The 19,558-nt window shown below is 40.6% G+C and overlaps 1 protein-coding gene across 1 annotated transcript in view; it reads left to right on the top strand.

Annotated features, from left to right (window-relative positions):
• LOC140930359 (uncharacterized) overlaps positions 1 to 19,558 on the top strand; it is a 73,117-nt gene that overhangs the window by 32,847 nt on the left and 20,712 nt on the right. The window contains exons 32-48 of the mRNA XM_073380041.1: positions 988 to 1,032; positions 1,948 to 2,046; positions 3,406 to 3,459; positions 3,583 to 3,636; positions 5,387 to 5,440; positions 6,401 to 6,454; positions 7,188 to 7,241; positions 7,600 to 7,653; positions 8,692 to 8,745; positions 10,073 to 10,126; positions 10,997 to 11,050; positions 13,281 to 13,334; positions 14,805 to 14,858; positions 15,347 to 15,400; positions 16,776 to 16,829; positions 18,537 to 18,590; positions 18,905 to 18,958. Of these exons, the coding sequence (XP_073236142.1) occupies positions 988 to 1,032; positions 1,948 to 2,046; positions 3,406 to 3,459; positions 3,583 to 3,636; positions 5,387 to 5,440; positions 6,401 to 6,454; positions 7,188 to 7,241; positions 7,600 to 7,653; positions 8,692 to 8,745; positions 10,073 to 10,126; positions 10,997 to 11,050; positions 13,281 to 13,334; positions 14,805 to 14,858; positions 15,347 to 15,400; positions 16,776 to 16,829; positions 18,537 to 18,590; positions 18,905 to 18,958 (954 nt within the window). The remainder of the gene's footprint in view (positions 1 to 987; positions 1,033 to 1,947; positions 2,047 to 3,405; positions 3,460 to 3,582; positions 3,637 to 5,386; positions 5,441 to 6,400; positions 6,455 to 7,187; positions 7,242 to 7,599; positions 7,654 to 8,691; positions 8,746 to 10,072; positions 10,127 to 10,996; positions 11,051 to 13,280; positions 13,335 to 14,804; positions 14,859 to 15,346; positions 15,401 to 16,775; positions 16,830 to 18,536; positions 18,591 to 18,904; positions 18,959 to 19,558) is intronic.

Below are 19,558 nucleotides of genomic sequence, written 5' to 3'. Positions count from 1 at the left end.
ATATAAACAGTACAAAAAGATGAACTGAAGTTGTTATAATACAACGTTACAAAATTACAAACTTATTTTAAGGTGATGTTACACGAGACGATTCGCGAAGACGATTTTTAGCGCAACACAGCGTAGCAACATTGTTGCGACATTGTGTCGAATGGTTACAACCTTGTTCCAACATTGCAACGCTGTGTTGCGCTAAAACTCGTCGTGGCGAATCGTCCCGTGTAACATCACCTTGACCTTATGTTATCTTGCTTAATTTATTAATTAAAGTAGATGTGTCAACATAAGTATCCTCAAATTCTACTAATAAAAGGAGCTGATGTAAAGAAGCCTTAAATCTGTGTTCGTGGAGTACTCGGATAATTTGAGGAATCTAGAAAATGAATATCTGCAGCGATTTGTCCTGGAATAAGACTACCAGTCTCTGAAAACCTAGTATTGTAGCTATGCACTTCTACACATGTAAATCATCTGTTACTGTCCTCCAAATTAACATTGCAAAGCATTTAACAGTTAAATGTATGATTTAAAAACAAATTCTCTTTCGCAAATTGAATCTAGACTTGTGTTCGTAGAAAGTTAAATGAGTTTACCGTGTGGCACGAAATTTTTGTGGGGCCGGGTTCTTATTTCTGCGATTTTTCCAGCGATCCGCAAAAATTAGTTCCCGCAAACATTTTTCCGGTTAAAATTTACTCCAGAGTAAGTATTCTCTAACCTAAATTCGCTACACAAATATACAGTATTAAGAAATCGTGTCTGTTCAATCACAGTTTGTCTCTTTCATTCAGAAACAAAACGACGGTATACAACGAAATACTGGTTTACTGTATTGTTTGAAATATGTATTTCTTTTGCACATACTCGAAAATTCCGTGCCACACTGTTTGTCTCTTTGCAGATGAAATTATCCGTTTATACTGTACTTTTTGAGCCTTTTATTTGAAAATTGAGCCCTTATTAATGTTACTGATCATTATGTGGCAGGGACCACCCGGAGAACGAGGGCAAGACGGGCTCCCAGGAGACCCTGTAAGTGTTTCTAGTCCTTTCTATAAGCTGAACTGGTGTGAGAACAGAAGTGACCGGCTACAAAAGGCCTCTCAGTCTTAACTACTGGCATGCCTTGCAAGCGACAGTAAAGATCTGGAAGCGAAGGGGCGTGCACACTGTAACTTGTGAGCAACTTGCAGCTAACCAGCCTGCGCTATAGACGTTTGCAAGCCAGCGCCGAAATCCTGTACCATGGATGGCTTATTAGGGTGTTCATTAAGCATCGGAGATCGGAGAATTATCCAGTTACTACACTGAATTCTCCGGCTAATGTTCGGTAGCCTAGGACAGTTTTTTATTCAGACGTGCAGCCACTTTCAAAATATTCTCCGGTAACGTTACATCTTTCTCCTCGATTTGCCAATAAGTTTAAAAAGAAATTCGAAACTGACTTGCGATAATTCGTTGAGTCCACTTGGGCCCAGAACAAGAATCTTGGCACTGCTGAGCTGACGCTACTTGCGGGGATTACAATATACCGTAAAATTCCGAAAATAAGCCCCGGGGCTTATATTTTTCAAAGGCCCTTTTTGAGGAGCTTAAATTCGGGGGGGCTTATCTACGGAGGGAAATTTGCGTTTCAAAATTGATTGGACTAGCTTTATAGTTGGAAGGAAATTTACCGTTGTTGCTTTGTATTTGAGGGCAATTTCCAAGTACAAGCTCCGGGGGGGGCTTATATTTGGAGGGGCGATTTAACGGAGGGTTTTTTGCGTTACGGGTTTCTGGGGCTTATACATGGAGGGGCTTATTTTCAGAATTTTACGGTAGATTACGTTGGTGAGGCAGGCTACCAGGTAAAGGAACTTGTGCATTCCTTTGAACATCCTACAATACACTGTACAACAATAGCTTTGTCGTGATAAATTGTCATTATGCCATGTTATTTTTCAGGGTGCCGTTGGCCCTCAAGGAGAAAGAGGCCCTCAGGGTGAATCAGGTGCAAAAGGTGAAAAAGGAAGAGCAGGAGAAAATGGCGTTGATGGAACACCTGTAAGTTTGCTCATTCATCTTCTTTCGTAGCTAGTATATTTAAAAATTACTCCACGAGTGCGCGTTGGATATGAGATGGTAGATAGCCAACGACGCACGTAGTGCAGAGTTGGCTATAATCATTTCATATCCAACAAGCGCAAGTGGAATAATTTTTTTTTTTTAAAAAAAACACCCACAAATTATCCAGAATTCTTGCCGCAAAAACAACCTATTTTCATCTTGGTTTTAATTTTGAGCAGACGCGTACCGTTACTATATTTGGAGAGCAGGTATAACGGCTCATATACTGGGACGGCTAAGCCAATCAGAGCTCTAGACATTATCCAATGATTCAGTTTTAAAAAATAATGGTTAGATAATTATAATGTCACAAAAAAATGTAATGATCTTGTTGGATGAGTACTTCCGGAGTTCCCTTTGTGTCAAAATTAGGAACATTTAAACTACACGGGAATACAAAAGGAGGCCAGGAAGGACAAAGATTAATGCAGGTTGAAAAGGACTGCAGCTCGTATTTCGACTTCAAACTGCTCAACCTGTCAATTTTTTAAAGTTATCTCTGCTGTTTAAAAGTTGAAATTGGAAGTGATGTTATTTGGTAAACGTTAAGGTTCATAACAAGTGATTGGCAAAGCAAGCAAAATGGGGGTAAACTGCCATAGCACGTATACAGTGCCCTTAACCCTTAAAGTCCCAACGTTGACGAACATTTATTTTCTCCCAACGATATCTATACCATGTCAGGAGATAAAGTTATGAGAATTAATAAAATGATCACTAAAGAGAAACTGCCTTGATCTTTTATCAAATTCTCTCAACTAATTCTTTAAGGAAATGTATGAAGATCAGTTTGGAGAATTTGTATGTGGAAATTGGGGCTTAAAGGGTTAAGGTAGCTATGTCACGGTTGTCTCGTTCTTTTTGTTAACAATGCCAATAACGTGTCCTCATTTGCCATGGAACTTGCGAAAACTCGGAAATGGCAAACAAATCTGTCTTTCAAGCATTATAGAATAATCTTTTCACTGAGTGGTCATTTTTATGTGTCGCTCAGTTCTTTGGCAGTTCCTTCTTTTTTAATTTTGATCAATTTCGTGACACACTAGACTGCAAGATAGTCCGTGTCTTTGCGTATTCAAGTACGCGCGAACACTCAAACAAAAGGTCCTGAAGTGAGGCTGAAAACAGAGAGCAAGACTGGGGAAAGACACTAAAAAATACGCCTACTCGCGTGTGAGGCTTGCGCGCGTGAGACTCTTACACTATGCTAAACCGATTTTGAGAATAAAACCGACTATTTTGCCGCCTAGTTACACAGCCCCTTTAAACCTTTTTTCCGTTTTTGTTGTGTTTAAGGGTGAGCGTGGTGAGAGAGGATCACAAGGTTCACAAGGCAATGCTGGAGCAACGGTGAGTAGTGAAGTTTTTGTTTATGAAACTATCTGTGCTTACAAAAGGAGAAGGGTTGCACATCGTTCAATCAATAGCGAACAAGGAAAGCTTGTATGAAAAAAATCATGTTTATTTTTGCAGGGCCCTCCAGGAAGAACTGGCCAAACTGGTCCAGCAGGAGCCAAGGGAGACAGAGTATGTTATAACATCCTTGTACCGCATAGAGAAGAGTAGCGCGTGAAAGTACTGCTCAGTAGCTTTCGTTTGAATGGTCACACTTAAGGATTTCATCCACAGACTCAAAAGTTAGAACCACCTTGTACTGCATAATTAACAGTACCACAGGAAAGTGCTGCTCGTTAGCTTTCATTTGAATGGTCACACTTAAGGATTTCATCCACATACTCAAAAGTTAGAACCACATTGTACAGCTTAATAAACAGTGTCACAGGAAAGTACTGCTCAGTAGCTCTCATTTGAATGGTCACACTTAAGGATTTCATCCACATACTCAAAAGTTAGAACCACATTGTACAGCTTAATAAACAGTACCACAGGAAAGTGCTGCTCAGTAGCTTTCATTTGAATGTTCACACTGCAGGATTTGTTCCACAGACTCAAGTATTTGAACCACCTTCAACAGTACAATAAACAGTACCACGTGAACGTACTGCTCTGTAGCTTTCATTTGAATGGTCTCACTCTTGCATTTCATCCACAGACTCAAAAGCTAGAACCACCTTGTACAGCAAGGTAACCCGTGCCAAGTGAAAGTACTGCCCAGTAGCTTTCATTTGAATGTTCACACTTAATCATTTCATCCACAGACTCAAAAGCTAGAACCACCTTGAACAGTGAAGTAAACAGTACCACGTGAAAATATTGCTCATCACACTTAAGGACTTCATCCACATACTCAAATACAAGAAACACCTTGAACAGTACAGTAAACAGAACTACGTGAAAGTACTGCTCAGTAGCTTTCATTTGAATGGTCACACTTAGTATTTCATCCAAAGACTCAAAGCTAAACCAGCTTTAACAGCATTTAAGCAATATAAAACGTTTTCCGTGTTTGCATAGCCTGATATAAACACGAGAGGAGTTGGGAGAATGGTTCTCGAATTCTCCCAACGCCTCGAGTGTTTATATCAGGCTATGCAAACACAGGAAAAAAGTTTTCTATTGCTTTTATACAATAACTTTCCCGAGAAAAACGCAAAACTCTTTTGTATGGCACTGATTAAAAGAGAAATTCTTACCAGTCGCAAAATCTTGTCCACGAAGTCTTGAACGCGTAATCAGTTCTTGTTTTGCAAAAAGATGCTTTGCAAAGTACGGATTTTTCTCGCTTAAAATGTCAACTTAAGCGAAGAAAAATTGACTCACCTTCTTTGTAACGATTTTCCATGTTTCAGCCGACGAAGGAATGGGTAAATATAGTAAACTTGTCGAGTTTTGAACTCGAAAACTTTTTCAAATTCGTGCTTGCGTGATTAGCGCGCAAAAAACCAAACAACTTGACGCCACAACCATGTTTTCTCGTGCAAACACTCCTCTCGGCCAATCAGAGCGCGCGTACTATCTTAGTTATTTTATAAACTAGTATAGCACCACAAGAAAGTACTCCTCATTAGTTTTCTTTGGGGTCTATTGTTACTTTAATTACAGTATTTCGTGCTCAGAAAATAGTAATGACTCTTTGGAGCTTACGGCTTGACACAACTGCACTTCTTAAGTTGAGTGATGAGTGTTGGAGTGAAAGAGGTTTTGGCTCACCATTAGGGTTAAACAAAGCTCTTATTAATTATCGAAGTTAAAACTTTTTAAATCAGTGATGTTTTAACAAAAATGCTCTTGATATGTTTATGCTCTATGCGCCGTGACTTTGCCCCATGACTTTGTTATGTCTTGCTTTGCTAACTTTGTTTCTCGTGATTTTTAGGGTGACCCTGGTCAGCCAGGTCCCAGGGGAAACCCAGGAAGGGATGGAAAACGGGTATGAGCTTTCATTAATAGTGCAGTGATTAAGGGTACTGTATTTCTATAAGAGACTGTTAACAGGTTGCGCACACATGAAATCTTCCAATTCCAATATGAATAAAAAAAGTGTGATAATTTAATTCTTTTTACAAGCTTTCAGCCTGGTAGCTTCTTTTGGTGGACAGGGCATTTTTTTGCGGAATTTTAGTGGAATGTAACAAAAAGGCACATTTCCGTTTGTCCAAATAGATCTGTTTATCTTGTGGTTTTTGTTTGTCTGGACTGTTGGTCAAAGTGATTAGGTGGAGTGTTTAGGGAAATATTTATTACTTCTCAAGAAGTAATCAGTGAAAGAAAATAATTCCAGATGTTCTCACTATTTTCCGGCTGCCAAAATATACTCAAGGCTTTATAAATTTGCGTTGAACGTTTGACAATTTGGTGGAGTTGGTAATATCACTCATCCCAGTAAAGCCTCGTGCAAACGGACGCAACATTGTTGGCCAACAACTCCCAACATTGCTGGATGTTACATGTTGCGTCCGTTTGTACACCCTGTTGCATGTTGTTGGGAGTTGTTGCAACCGTGTGCACACCACTGCAACACGGACCCAACAATACGCAACATTGTAGGCGCAACAATGTTAAGAGTTGTTGCGTTCGTTTGCAAGTAGCTTAAGGTTATCGAAGTCAGTAGTGAATTCTGGACTCCAGGTACTGGATTCGGGATTCCTTGTCAGTGGACTTGGATTCCGGATTCCAATCATTCCTTGAGTTGAATTACGAAATCTTAAGGCCAGAACTCCGGATTCCACAAGCAAAAATTTCTTGGATTCCGGAATCCAGATAACCATACCCGAGGCGATATAACTAACAGAACAGAGAGTTGGTTTAAGTTGAGTTCCTTCAGTGATTGGTTTTGTATTTGATTTTTGGTATTGCGTGAGAGTGAAAACCATCTGTATTTTCGTTTTAGGGATATGCTGGAACACCTGGACCCCCAGGACCTCCTGGAGAAACTGGTCCACGAGTATGTAATAGAATAATGTTATCAATAAGAACACAGCTAAACCTGCAGTTGCACCCCTTTCACTCCCTAACAAGTTCAAAGTTAGACAAAAGTTTTGAATTTCGTCTTGCTTAATATTGGAAGGCCATATTTGTACCTTGTGAAAGTACTGCTCAAGAGGTTTTATTTGAATGGTCACACTGCAGGATTTGATCCATACACTCAAAAGTTAGAACTACATACTAAATAAATAGTACCATGTGAAAGTACTGCTGAAGAGGTTTCATTTGAATGGAAACACCATAGGATTTCATCAACAGATTCAAAAGTTAGAACTACAAACTAAATTAATAAAACCATCTGAAAGTACTGCTGAACAGGTTTCATTTGAATGGTCACACTGCAGGATTTGATCCACAGACTCAAAAGTTAGAACTATATACTAAATTAATAAAACCATCTGAAAGTACTGCCGAAGAGGTTTCATTATCCGTTATCCACTGTGGGAGTGTAAGGACAAAGTTAGATCAAAATTCCGATTTTTATTTTGCAAAATACTGAAAGACAAATTGATAGTACCTCGTGAAAGTACTCCCAAAGAGTGTTCATTTAGATGGTCACAATACCGGTTTTGGTCCACAGCCTAAAAAGACAGAACCATCTTTACAAGACATTTTTTTTAATGAAAACCTCCTCGATCGTGGGAGAATCTCGGCCCTGCTTCTTAATGTTTTTCTGTTATTTTTCCGTCTAGGGTGCCCCTGGCTTGTTTGGTACACCTGGAGTTCCTGGTGACGCTGGTCTTGCTGTGAGTTTATATATTTATTTATTTTGTGGAAAGTTTTCTGTTCAAACTAAACACTTTTCTTAAATTGTTTTTAATCGCGTTCGACATAGAAGAACGCATATTTCCTGACAAATGGTTCCCAGAGTGTTAACTTTAAACAGTGAAAGTGACAACCTTAGCTTTGACCTCGTACTTTGCTTAACGTTTGCAAAATCCCTCTCGTTTGACCGCGTTGAACCATAGTGTGATGTCCCTGAAATTGGAAGGGTAATCTGTAAAGAGGGATCTGAAGATAAAAAGATAACCTTTTGTTCCTCCCTTAAGATCCTTGATAATGACAGTATAAGTAGATTAATTTACTTTTATCTCTCTTTTGCAGGGCCCACGGGGACCCCCTGGCAACCCTGGACTTCCTGGCGAAAATGGTGCAGATGTGAGTTGTCATTATGGAATTTCTTTTCTTTTTTCAGTGCTTTGAACCAAGGAGATTTACCGGTGCTTATAGAACGGTTTTCAGGTCGTTTTCGATATTTAAGCCTCCTTTCATTAGTGATGTGAACACAAGCGCAAGCCTACATAAGAAGGCTCATGATGTTTGTCAAGTTAAAATGAATGCTGACGCAAGCAGTACAAGCGGAAAAAAATATAACATGGCCACCGAAGACGCGCTTTCACAGACTGTTGTGCTCGACTAACCTAAGGAACTCAAAAGCATTGACTTTGTTTAGAAGTAAGCCGGCGCAATGAATTAGTACAAGAATTTTTTATCGCATATTTAGCCAGTAATAAGTTTTGTGTGCAATCTATAAGTAGAAAAATACAATATACACTTAATGTCAGGTCCCAAGGGAAACAGTTAGTTTTGTTTTCCCGAGAGTCCTGATGTTTCCCGAGACGAAGTCGAGGGAAACATCAGGACTCGAGGGAAAACAAAACTAACTGGTTTCCCGAGGGACCTGACATTAAGTATTTTGTTATATTTCTAGACTTTCACTTCAACAGCAACAAAAGAATAACCGGAGCGAACCAAAACAGTCGACTCGGTACTTATAACAACACAAATTTAATTCTCAAAACCACTGAATGAATGATTTACAAACAAAAGTACTTTCCTTATATTATCTGCATCTTTTTCCTCCACTAGCTGCTGTTTTTCTTCTGGGAACTTCTGGGATAACTTTAAAAATCGTTGCTTTTTAGCTTGAGGCTTCGTGATTGTGTTGTTGTGTGCATTCACGAAAAAGAAAACTGGCAGGACCTGGCGGTGTTTTTGCCGCCTTTTGTCACGCCACTTTCCACCATGCTTTGATCACGTGCCGCAATGTATCCCGAGCGGGATACATTGTTTGATGTATCACGATCGGGATACATTTGTTTTTAGTCAAGGCCACGTGACCAAGAATCAACCAATGGCAGTCCCTGTTTAGTTGAGTGAAAGTCTAGGAATATAACAATATGATTTATCTTTCAGGGTTCCACTGGCCCCCCGGGAGCCCCAGGCCCAATGGGAGACCAAGGAGAGCAGGTAAGTACATAGAAAACATCCATACCACACTCTTATTTTTACAGCATAGTAACTAAAGACCTTTAGATTCCAAGACGAAGTGCGTTCTTCTACTTGGTATACTAAGTACTGTGCGTGCGTGAACCAGCGTCATTTTGGCGGGAAATTAGGATAGCCGTCGTCATTCTACTTCGGTTTTTAGTGGGAATGTCGTAGTGGTGGGAATACACCTTTGCCTCCTTCAAAATTAACAACTATGCTGTCTTTTTTTGGTGAAAATAGTAAGATGAAGCTTTCCGGGGTTCCGGTTTTGTAAATAAAATCTCATTTACGTAGTCATCCTGGTCTTCGAATCTTAAGAGCTCTATTGACCTCTTCGAACATGGGTCCTTTCTTAAAAGAAAAGTTTTTTGCAGGCTTACATCTGGCCAAAGCTGTCAATCCACGCCATCAAGGAATCTAGATTTAAAAACGTAATACAACTGGATACTGAGAAAGAACTTGGAAAGAAAATTTAAAGTTTACCTTTTCCCTCTAGTTTCTAGCACAAGATATACTGAATCAAAAAATGTATTACGATACTCTAGAAATGACCTCATATGATTAATATTACATCTTTTGACATGGAATGTTTTTGAAATGCAGCTTTTAATTCCTCTTTGGTGGCAAACTTATTAATCATATCAGTTGATAAAAGTACATTTTCCTTTCTCTAAAACAATAACCTTGGAATACATTTTTTATCCATTATTATGTTTCAGCATGGTATATTCTACAGTGCGGCCTTGCGGGATTTCCGCAATTTGGAAAAAAAATGCCGCATATAATTTACGTTGCCGCGTCAAATGGGGCGCAAAAAGAAATAGACCCAAGTATAAGTACTTTTTTTGAAATAGATCATTCGAAAACATCACTGACAACAACACTGATTCGACGGCCGCTCTATAAACTTTTATTGAACTTTTATAGCCTCTTACTGTCTCAATTGCCTTTCTCTTCTTCGTTTGAGTCATTGTTTCACCAGTCAAACATCCGGAATTCTGCAGTAATTCGAGCCCAGGTTTTTTCACTTGCCCAGAATGTTCCAATATGGCGGCAAAGCGTCCGGCGAGTCCGACCCGTTTTCCCATAGAACAGTCTGTACCAATAAGTTCAAATACCTTTTGGGGACCCCCTTTCTTGAAAAAGGGCCCCCTAAAATTACAGAAGTAGGCCCATTTGGCCCCCATTAGCCAATTTCTAGACTAAACCCTGTGTCAGGTTATTGTTGCCTCACGTTTCCCACAGAAATGGTGATCGCAAGTTGTATTATACATGAAGTGTCTCATTATGCTTTGACCTCTTATAGGGAGCTACTGGAGATATGGGTGAACCAGGACCTGAAGGAGACGTCGGGCCCCTTGTAAGTTATCTTACAACTGTTTAACTACCTCGTACCCAGACGTCTCTCTCTCGATGAAAATTTGCGCGCAAAGGAAGGCGGGAAAGAGCATAAGGTCGAGACGCGCTTCGCCTGCCTTCTTTACCCTTCCCATGGTCTCTTGCGTTTCGTCGCCAGTCACTCGCGTTTTGCGCTCGCCTTTATGCGAAACCGTGCGAAAAACGAAGCGTCTGAGGAGGAGGCTAGCTGTTTTGGATAACACGCGACCTACGTTGTCAAAAACGTTTCAAGATTTTGGGTTTTTCTGCGACGTCTCTCAATCAAACTGTTACCGTAGCATCCACTGTGTTTGCAAATAAAGTCGGCAATATCGAGCAGAAGCTGCAAAAGTAAATTTTAGAGGGAACGTACTGATTCGTTTTTACCCTCCCATATCTGTGTTTCTTCTGGATTTGGAAGCTCTATATGAACAATCTAAACCATGTTTCAGTATAAAGAAGATAAAAAAACTTAAAGCTGAAAAGGTAAAACTTATTGCGCTTTTCAAAAACACGCGACCGAACTCTGAAGTTCAAAAGCAACAAAACAGGAAGGTTTCAATGACAATTTGTAATTTTGATGGCTTTAAACTAAGTAGTGTATAATGACATTTGTTTGGATGTTTTGCGTTTTGTAGCTCTGTGGTGGTTTTAAGTATTGTGTACTTTTTGTATTCATTATTTAAGAGTGAAAACTTAATAAGAGTTCATAGATAACAAAAAAAATACTCCCAGCTGTGTGTGAGAAAAAATAATTCCCGCTTAATTTATTCCTTAGCCACCATAAAACCACACTTGTTGTTATTCTGTGAGATGACGTGTTCAAAGTTATTACCTTGTGTCTTACATTTAGGGACCTCGCGGCCCTGACGGATCCCCTGGTGCTCCTGGAGCTATTGGAGCAATCGTAAGTAAAGTCTATAACTAGTAAAAACCAAAGGTTACGGAGTGCGGGCGACAACGATCGAAGATCGAAACGCTTTTGCTCCAATGCTGTGCTTTGCGCAAGGTTCACGTGATAGATGGTCCAAACATGCGTGATCAAGGTCCAAACGCGCGTGATCAAATGTGCATTCCATTCATTCTTAGTCCAAACGAATGCTGGCTACATACATGCGACGCATGCGTAACAACAACCTGGAGATTAGGATTGCGGTCTCCTCTTGTCGTCTGCAATGACGATATTTAATATTGATTCAATTCTATTCCTTTCTCAGGCCGTGAAACCGAGTTAGGTTTTGGACTTATCTGGACTGGGCTCATCTAATTCCTTTGGGTGGCCCATTTATTTTATTACCCTTAGCACCATAATAGCAGAGCCTTTTTTTGCCTTTTGCTCGATTTTGGCATTCTCGTACTTTATGCGCATGTGCTGCAGGCTTGTTGTTGGGATATATTTTGGAACCCAGGCCTAATAGCCGTGCGCTTTGTACAGCGGGCTCAGGGCCCAAAATAACGGCCAGTCAACGGACAATGTCCAGCAAGAATGGCGTCTTGACCGGCTAAAAGCTTCACAGACCTTAATTTATGAACAGGCAAACAAATCCTCACCTATAAATCTTAGTTTTTGTCTCTTCGTAAAAATGAAATCACGTTCACTAAAAGAAAATTACACAAGGATTAGTTCACGTTTTCCCCCGCCCTAAAATTATTTTGAGCCCTGGGACTCGGTTATGATCATCAATAAACGGATGCTTGCACTTGGGAAACTAGTTTGACGATAGAGAGCATAGACCGATTTTCGTATGACCTTGAAATGAAAACGCGCGAACAAAACAGAAACAACAAACGAGCGGAAATAGAGCGATTTGATTGGTTTATCGAACGGGTACAAACGCGTGTGGCTTTTGGTTGGTGAAGGGAATGCTCTGGTGAAAAATCATTGCCTGAGAACTTTCTAGAAAACAACCGATACTTCGCTTTGACGTCATACTGTAAGACGATTGGCCAATCAAACAATGTCTTCTCCACATTAGGGTTTTCTTTTGCGGGAAAGCAAAGAAGCCATGTTTTGATCTTTTCATCCATTGGCTGATAAAGCAAATGACGAACATTTACCGAAGCCATTTTCAAGGTCATTCGAAAACCCGCTCTAATAGACTAGTCCCGAGGTTTGAGTTTCGGACTTCATTGCTTGACGGGATACAGGCAGAGAGCCTGTTTTTCTCCCCCTCATTCAAGAAGAAGACAAAAGGAGGCTCTGTTAACAGGGTGACTTTCTGGCGCTGTGGAAGTTTTAATAGCCTTCACCAATCTAACAGGACTGTGTTTTTCTGTCCTTTCGTGTTCTCTTTTTTCTCTTAAGTACACATGCTTTGACAAAACACTTCAGTGCTTCCACCGCGCTTGTTTTGAAGTCCACGTCGTTTTAGGAGAGTTTTTTATAAATGCTTACAACTTTTCCCCACTATTTTTGTACGTAATCTATGTGGGCAGCAAATGAGAAATTACATTTTGTTGTTAGGGTTTAAAGGGTTAACCTGAATCTAACGTTTGCTGCAGGCATGACTCTAAATCTATCTGTTACCGTAAAATTCCGAAAATGAGCCCCCCAAATTCGTAAGACAAAAAACCCTTCGATAAATCACCCCTCCAGATACAAGCCGTCGGGGGCTTTTACACGGAAATTGCCCTCAAATTCAACAAAATCAAAGCAAAAACTGTACAGTAACACATAAATATTTTCATTTGCCAAAGAGGTATAGCGTGTGCCAAACGACTGCAGTCAAAAAGTGTCACAGTATGTTGCTGTTTGCGTAGTTCACTCTTTAGTCTTGGCTTGGATTTTCTCGGTCCATGTAGACAAAGTACTTGCATGGCTGAGTTTTAGAAAGTTCTACGTCTTCGAGGCTAGTTTCAGTAAAAACTTGCTACAAATTACTGACATAAATTTACTTTCAATTATAAGCTAGCCCAATGGATTTTAAGACGCATATTTCCCTCCCAGTATAAGCCTAGCCGATTTTGAAAGGCAAATTTCCCTTCGAATGTAAGCCCCTCATAAGGGGCCTTAAAACATATAAGTTCCGAGGCTTATTTGCGGAATTTTACGGTATGTTAAGTGAAATTGCATGATGCCTTTGTCACAGTTTAACCTGACAGTTATGTCACACGTTCCCTTTGATTGTTTATGACAGGGTGTACAAGGACCGCCTGGAGAAAATGGAGCTCCTGGACCTATTGGACTAACGGTAGGTGGTTTTAAAGGAGCTATGTCATGATTTTTGGTGTAACTTTAACTTTTGAAGCCCCAATATCCACAAACAAATTCTCCAAACTGATCTCTATACAATTCCTTGAAGAATGTGTGGAGAGAATTTGATAAAAGATCAAAGCCTTTTCTCTTTGGTGATCATTTTATTGATTCTGATAACCTAATCTTTTGACAATGTATGGATATTGTTTGGAGAAAATTGATGTTAGTCACTATTGGGACTTAAAGGGTAAAAAGCTAAAAGATATATTGGAATCAAAGAAAAACCTGAAATGATGGTTCATTTTTATTTAAGATTAGTCTACTAGTGTACGTCAAGCTTAAAATTAATGTCTTTGGATTTCGATTGCCCGGGTGGAAACACATCTCATTTTGAAACAATCTTCAATGTTTAACTCGTGTGTTGTAGAAAAATGATCAAACACCGATGACTCTCTTTTATTGCCTTATAAATAGAATCATTTCATATCTTAACTTACCATCAGTTTGAGTCGTAAATGTTCCCTGTTCCCAAGGGCATGTATTAACCGAAATTCCATCGAATCAGTTCAGTGCGCAAAGCTACTTGGCGTTATGATCAATTCTAACTCAACTTGGAACGACCCCATTAAGGAACTAGTAGAGGAAGCATCTCGAAAACGCTACTTTCTAGTCCAACTGAAAGGTGCCCAGGTTCCATATGACGATCTCGTAGCGTACTACTGCGGCGCATGTATTAGATCATCCTTAGATTATGCATGTCCAGTTTTTTTCACTACGCGTTACCCAAGAACCAGCAAGTCAAACTTGACTTGAGGATGTTCAAAATAGAGCCCTCTCCTGTATCTTCCCTGGGGTTTTTTACAACGACGCTTTAAGTCTCGCTGGTATCGACTGCCTGAGAGTCCATCATTAAAAAATAACCAGTCAGCCTTTTCATCAGTTTTTAACAACGCATCCAATAAGATTCACGGTTTGTTATCAGAAAGTGCAGCGGGCCAACTTATAATTTAGGGAGACGCAAGGTTTTCGACCTACCCAAAACTAAAACAAAGCGATTTGCGGACACTTTCAGCAACAAGAGTAGCTCTATAGCTCTCTCGTGACTTACAGTTTACTTCTTAAGGTCTTTTTTAAATTACGATTTCGTTATCACTCATGTGTCATATTTTTAGATTTGTAAAGTTGCGCAATGCAGTTTATTCTGCAAAGTGACTGAAGAAAACCCAGTCTATCTATCTGTCTTTTCAAGTACTGTATGAGAATAGATGAATGAAAATACTTTGTGATAATTTCAGCTCAACTGTGACCAAAAAAAAAAATAGAACTTACCATGACCTTTAAGGGCAAATCTTTCAATCTTAAAATCACCCATTTCAAACATGTTTCAGCCCTCTCTCCTCTTAAATATCCCTCTCTTGTTACACGCGCTTCCTATCTTGATGTTTCTTGTATGTTTATGTGTCAGGGCCCAGTTGGACCTCCTGGTGCTGATGGTGAACGTGGTCTGGATGGATCCAAGGTAAAGTCTTGTATTATTCTCCTGGTAATAATTGTTTTCTCATTCGATCACCGAGTTTGTTTATAAATGAATATCTTCGGAAGCAAAGCAATCTGCCATTTTCACGCAAGAGCGATCGCAAGAGGGAGAAAATCGTGGTTTCATTTACGCATGAGCAGAATATTATTTGCAGCCAAGCACAGTTGGACGGCATTGCTCATGAGCAGACCATTATTTGTAGGCAGTTATTTGCAGGTAAGGTGGTGTGTTCTCGGCCAGTGAAAAGGAAGAAAAATCTGCATCGGATGATTGAAATATAGATTTATTTTCGCCTCTGGAAAAAACATTATTAGCTCGCTGATCTTGGCTTCAGCAACCACCCCCTCCCCCACTCCCCACTCCAAGCAATCCCATAGGTGCTTGCGCGGCCACGTTTGAACCCAGGCTGCCACTCTTTTCCAAAGTAAGCCGCCATTCTCATTCTGTTGCTGTTTTTGTTTGCTTCGTAGGGTGACCCAGGGGAGCCTGGGGCAGATGGAAAGAGAGGCCTCACTGGACAGGCTGTAAGTTTTACCATCAACTTTATGAACTAGAGTCACCCATGGGAAATAGTCAATTGACATGTTACGGTAAATGCTAGACTTGCTACAAGTCGACCTCTCATTAGTTCTTAAAAGTGAGCGAATCGAGCTTCCATGCATGAGGTCGCGCCGCGACCGAGCCGAGCGACAAAGTCTCGAGGTCGACTTGTTTCGCCTGAATGGATTTGAATCATATAAATTCACGCGGGAAAAAAATGATTGACATATGCAGTCTCGGGAGCGGCGTGAAATATCACTCACTGCCCTATTGGTCAATTGTCATGACGTCACCGGTAGAATTTTCGACCGATGAATTTCGCGTCAAACAGGTATAAAAAGTCCTTTAAAATGGCATGACCAACCAGGAAAACAAATAAAGGACTTTTAGAAAGTCTAGCTGAATGCAGAGCCATCAACCCCGGGGATCTCCCACATAAAAGTGACCGGGATGCTCGTCGGAACATGTAAATTAACCCCTAAGGGAGACCAATGTGGGTGTGGCTCAAGCTTAAACTGACCCCTACAGGAGATTTGTCCGTAGTTAGTGTCAGGGCCTTTGCTTTTGTAGATTTCTTTACGCACAGTACTAAGCGATACCCTGAATGGGCAAATATAGTAACCTTCCATCCCAAACACCCTAAGTGAGACCAAAATCTGCAATTTACACCCCAAAGCGAGAAGGGCCTACCGGGGACTTAACGATCCAACGAGGCGAGGGCAATGAGAACGTCGCTTAAAAAGTGAATTTGCATTCTTTCAGTCTTTATCGCGATTATTCCCACCCACTTACTTTGTCAAATGTAGGCGAACCCTCCTGAAGTTGAATTCCTCGGGACCACATCTAAGTTCAGAAAGAGAAATAAGTTTGCGTTCTCCATAAAACGCGAAAATAGCCATTTTCACGTCTTAGTCGTGCAGAAACGGCAAAAAAATGTACAAAAACGCGTGACGCACGTGCAAAGTTGTTCTTTTGCTTACAAACCCTGATGTTTCTTTTTTTTTGACGTTCTCGTAACGGTTGCGTCGTTGGATCTTAAAGTCAGTCCTTGATGACTCTGGTGGGCAGCTCCGCGGCCATGAGTTTTTTCTTTTGCCGGGGGAAGGGGAAGATACATTTCGTGTACTTTGACAAGGAACTACAGACCTTTCCCGTGTTTCTGTGAACAAAGTCAGCACTTCAAGACTTGGGGTGACAAAGTAAAGTGACTTATTCGTATGAATATGTCCACACAAGCCTTGAGCTCGTTTCATTGTGACTACTTACTGGGACGGAACGCCGAAAAAGTCTTATTCCCATTTCTGAACATTCTTTTCACATTATAGCCGAACTGTTTTTGCTTTTAATTTATCTCCCTAGGGTCAAGATGGAAGACCTGGAGCACGCGGCACTCCAGGAGAATCTGGCAAGCGGGTGAGAATTTACTAGCAATCACAGCTAGGGCGTGCCCCCCCCCCCCTCCTTAAAATTTGTTGCTTTCCCATTCGCCACTTAAGGAACTAGATAAAGACTGGGCCGAGTAAGGCTTCGTAAAGACTTCTGGGACTGTTACAGGGAACAGTGAAAAAATAGGCCTTTTGCAATAGTTGGTCATGTGATCAACTTTCTGTAAACACGAAGATAGCTCGCTTTTGGAAAAGTTTGTTAGCAGTAACTGAAAGAGCATATTCAATTTTGGTAACCTGTAGATTTTCAGCCGTATATCTCAAAAAGGGCGATTGCAGCGGCCGCTGAAAACTAGACAGATTTGTATGAGAAAAACAACTCTTACCACCCGTTAATTTTGAAGTTTTCAAACTGCCATTAAATCTTTCCCTTACGAATTTAAGGGCTCATATTGCCTGTTATGAATGAAAAGGAGATTTAAGCCCCATAATGCTTAAGGATATACTTTACTACAGTTTAAAAATTTCCAAATTTACAAGGATTTGTAGGGAAACCACTCAAGCCTGAATGGGTGGCAAGAGTTGTTTTTCCCAGACAAATGCTTCTAATTTTTGTCGGCCGTTGCAATCGCTACTTTTGAGATATAAGGCTGGAAATTTAGAGGTTACCTAATTTCGATAATATTCTCTTTCATTTACTGCTAACAAAATGTTTCAAAAGCAAACTGTTTTCGTGTTTACAGAAAGTTGATCACCTAATCAACTAATCCAAAAGGTCTATTGGCGAATAGCTGACCGGCGTATCCCCCAGTAACGATCTCATGTACAATTGCGGGACACCTCTCGGCTCCAGTCTCCTTCTCTTTTCTAAAGTCGCGAAATTCAAAGTCTATTCATTCATTTGCTGCCTGGTTAGCTCAGTTGGGAGAGCGCCGGTTTTGCTGAGCTGGAGGTCGCGGACCAACACTCAGGCTCTTAAAATAACTGAGGAGAAAGTGCTGCCTTTGCAATGACATCTGCAGACGATTAGACTTGCTAGTCTTCTCGGATGAGGACAAAAAACCGTAGATCTCGTCTCACAGCACTTTCGCTTTTCTGGTTTTTGTGAGACGTAAAAGAACCCGCACTAGTGTTTGAATAGAGTAGGGGACGTAGACGCCTTTTTCCCTTTCGTAAACAGTCGTTGCCATTTTAAACGGCCGATGCCACCATTGGTAACCAAGCCTTTAGTCATGGTAGATGAAACTGCAGGAATTTTGCCCAGAAGACGAAGTCCTGAGAAGGCATCCTAGTAGCTCGCGCGTATATAAAGGAAGGTACTCACAGTCAATAATATGCGCAGTCAGTATACCAGAAAAAATCTTGATTTGCATGAAAAGGGGGCGAGCGAAATCGTTGGGTAATGATGACGTTTTATTCCTAAACAATGCTCGAAATAAGGCTTTTTTGTGTTCAAGGACTTTTTACTTTGTGCTTAATAATTGGCTGAGCTCATAATTAAAGGTAGATTTGTGCCGGTATTTTTTCAAGGTGAAAATATTTTCAAATAATGCTGTATTACAGAAATTCGTGACATCATAATTCCTCTGAAAATATCAAACGCACCAGTCATAAAATATCATTGAAAACATACCGTAAAATGCCACCCAAAGTTTTTTTTTTTAATATCTTCGTTTGAAAAATTGAAGGAATGGAGCCATTGTCTCGTTTGATCATGTTTCTGTTTGATTGACAGGGCCCACCAGGCCCCCCCGGCCCACCCGGACCGAGGGGAGATCCAGGCGACTCTGTAAGTATTCATGTATTTATTTTCTAGTTTAAAAACTAAGGGTATGTGTAAACTGAACGAGAAGTCGACCGGAAGTGTATTACTTTTTTGTATTCTTGGGCAGTGGTTTCGCCCACATTTTCGGCCGGATTGTCTCTATGAGAGTAGAGACAGTTGGCAATACAAATTGTGTAGCGTCATCGCATATTAAGAGGGAAAAGGCCTTGCTTCCGGTTGGCGTACGTCACTCAACAACGCTGTTGCTTAAGTTTCCTAATGATGGCATGCGCCATGTCTTTGTTACCTTAGTCACTGACATCAAGGCCTCTTTGTAGGGTGCTGAGGGAGCCGCTGGACCCCAGGGACCTCCAGGACGCAAAGGACCAAGGGTAAGTTGCAAGTGGACATTGTTTTTTGAATCCTGGTTCGGTTCCTGAAAGGCCGATTAGCGCTAATCCAGGATTAAAAATTTTGTCCCACTTTTTGTATTTACCTTTCTGTGCATTGCTTAGAGTGACATTCTATGTTATCATCACTGTATCTCGCAATAAAGATACAACAGTATTTTGTAAGCTCGAGTGACATGTTTGTAGACAAGGAAACATTGCTTGAAATTTGGCTTTATCCAGGGCTAAACTTAACATCTTTCTGAGATTGTAAATGGACCTCAATCATTGAAAGGTCGTTCAGTATGGCTGGTATTAATCTTAAAGTTGATTGCGGCAGGACCAGCTCTGTCGGTAGAGCGTTTGACTGCAGAGCAGGAGGTAACAGGTTCATTTCCAGAGACCGGACAAATACTCAGGGTTTTAAAATAACTAGGAAACTTTGACCTGAAAATGATGACCAAGGAAAATAGCGGTCCCGTCTCTTGTTGGAGAGGTAAACATGGCGTTATTGACACCCAAATAAAGGACTTTTACTTTTTATGGCCAATAGGGTTTGTTTCACTGCTGATTTCTTGAGGTCTAATGTTTCCTGCTTGTGAA

This window comes from Porites lutea, chromosome 3 (assembly GCF_958299795.1).
Source record: "Porites lutea chromosome 3, jaPorLute2.1, whole genome shotgun sequence".
In the NCBI taxonomy this organism is placed as follows: Eukaryota; Metazoa; Cnidaria; class Anthozoa; order Scleractinia; family Poritidae; genus Porites; species Porites lutea.
The sequence above is the reverse complement of the archived record's forward strand: the minus strand, read 5'-3'. Positions and strand labels throughout refer to the sequence as shown.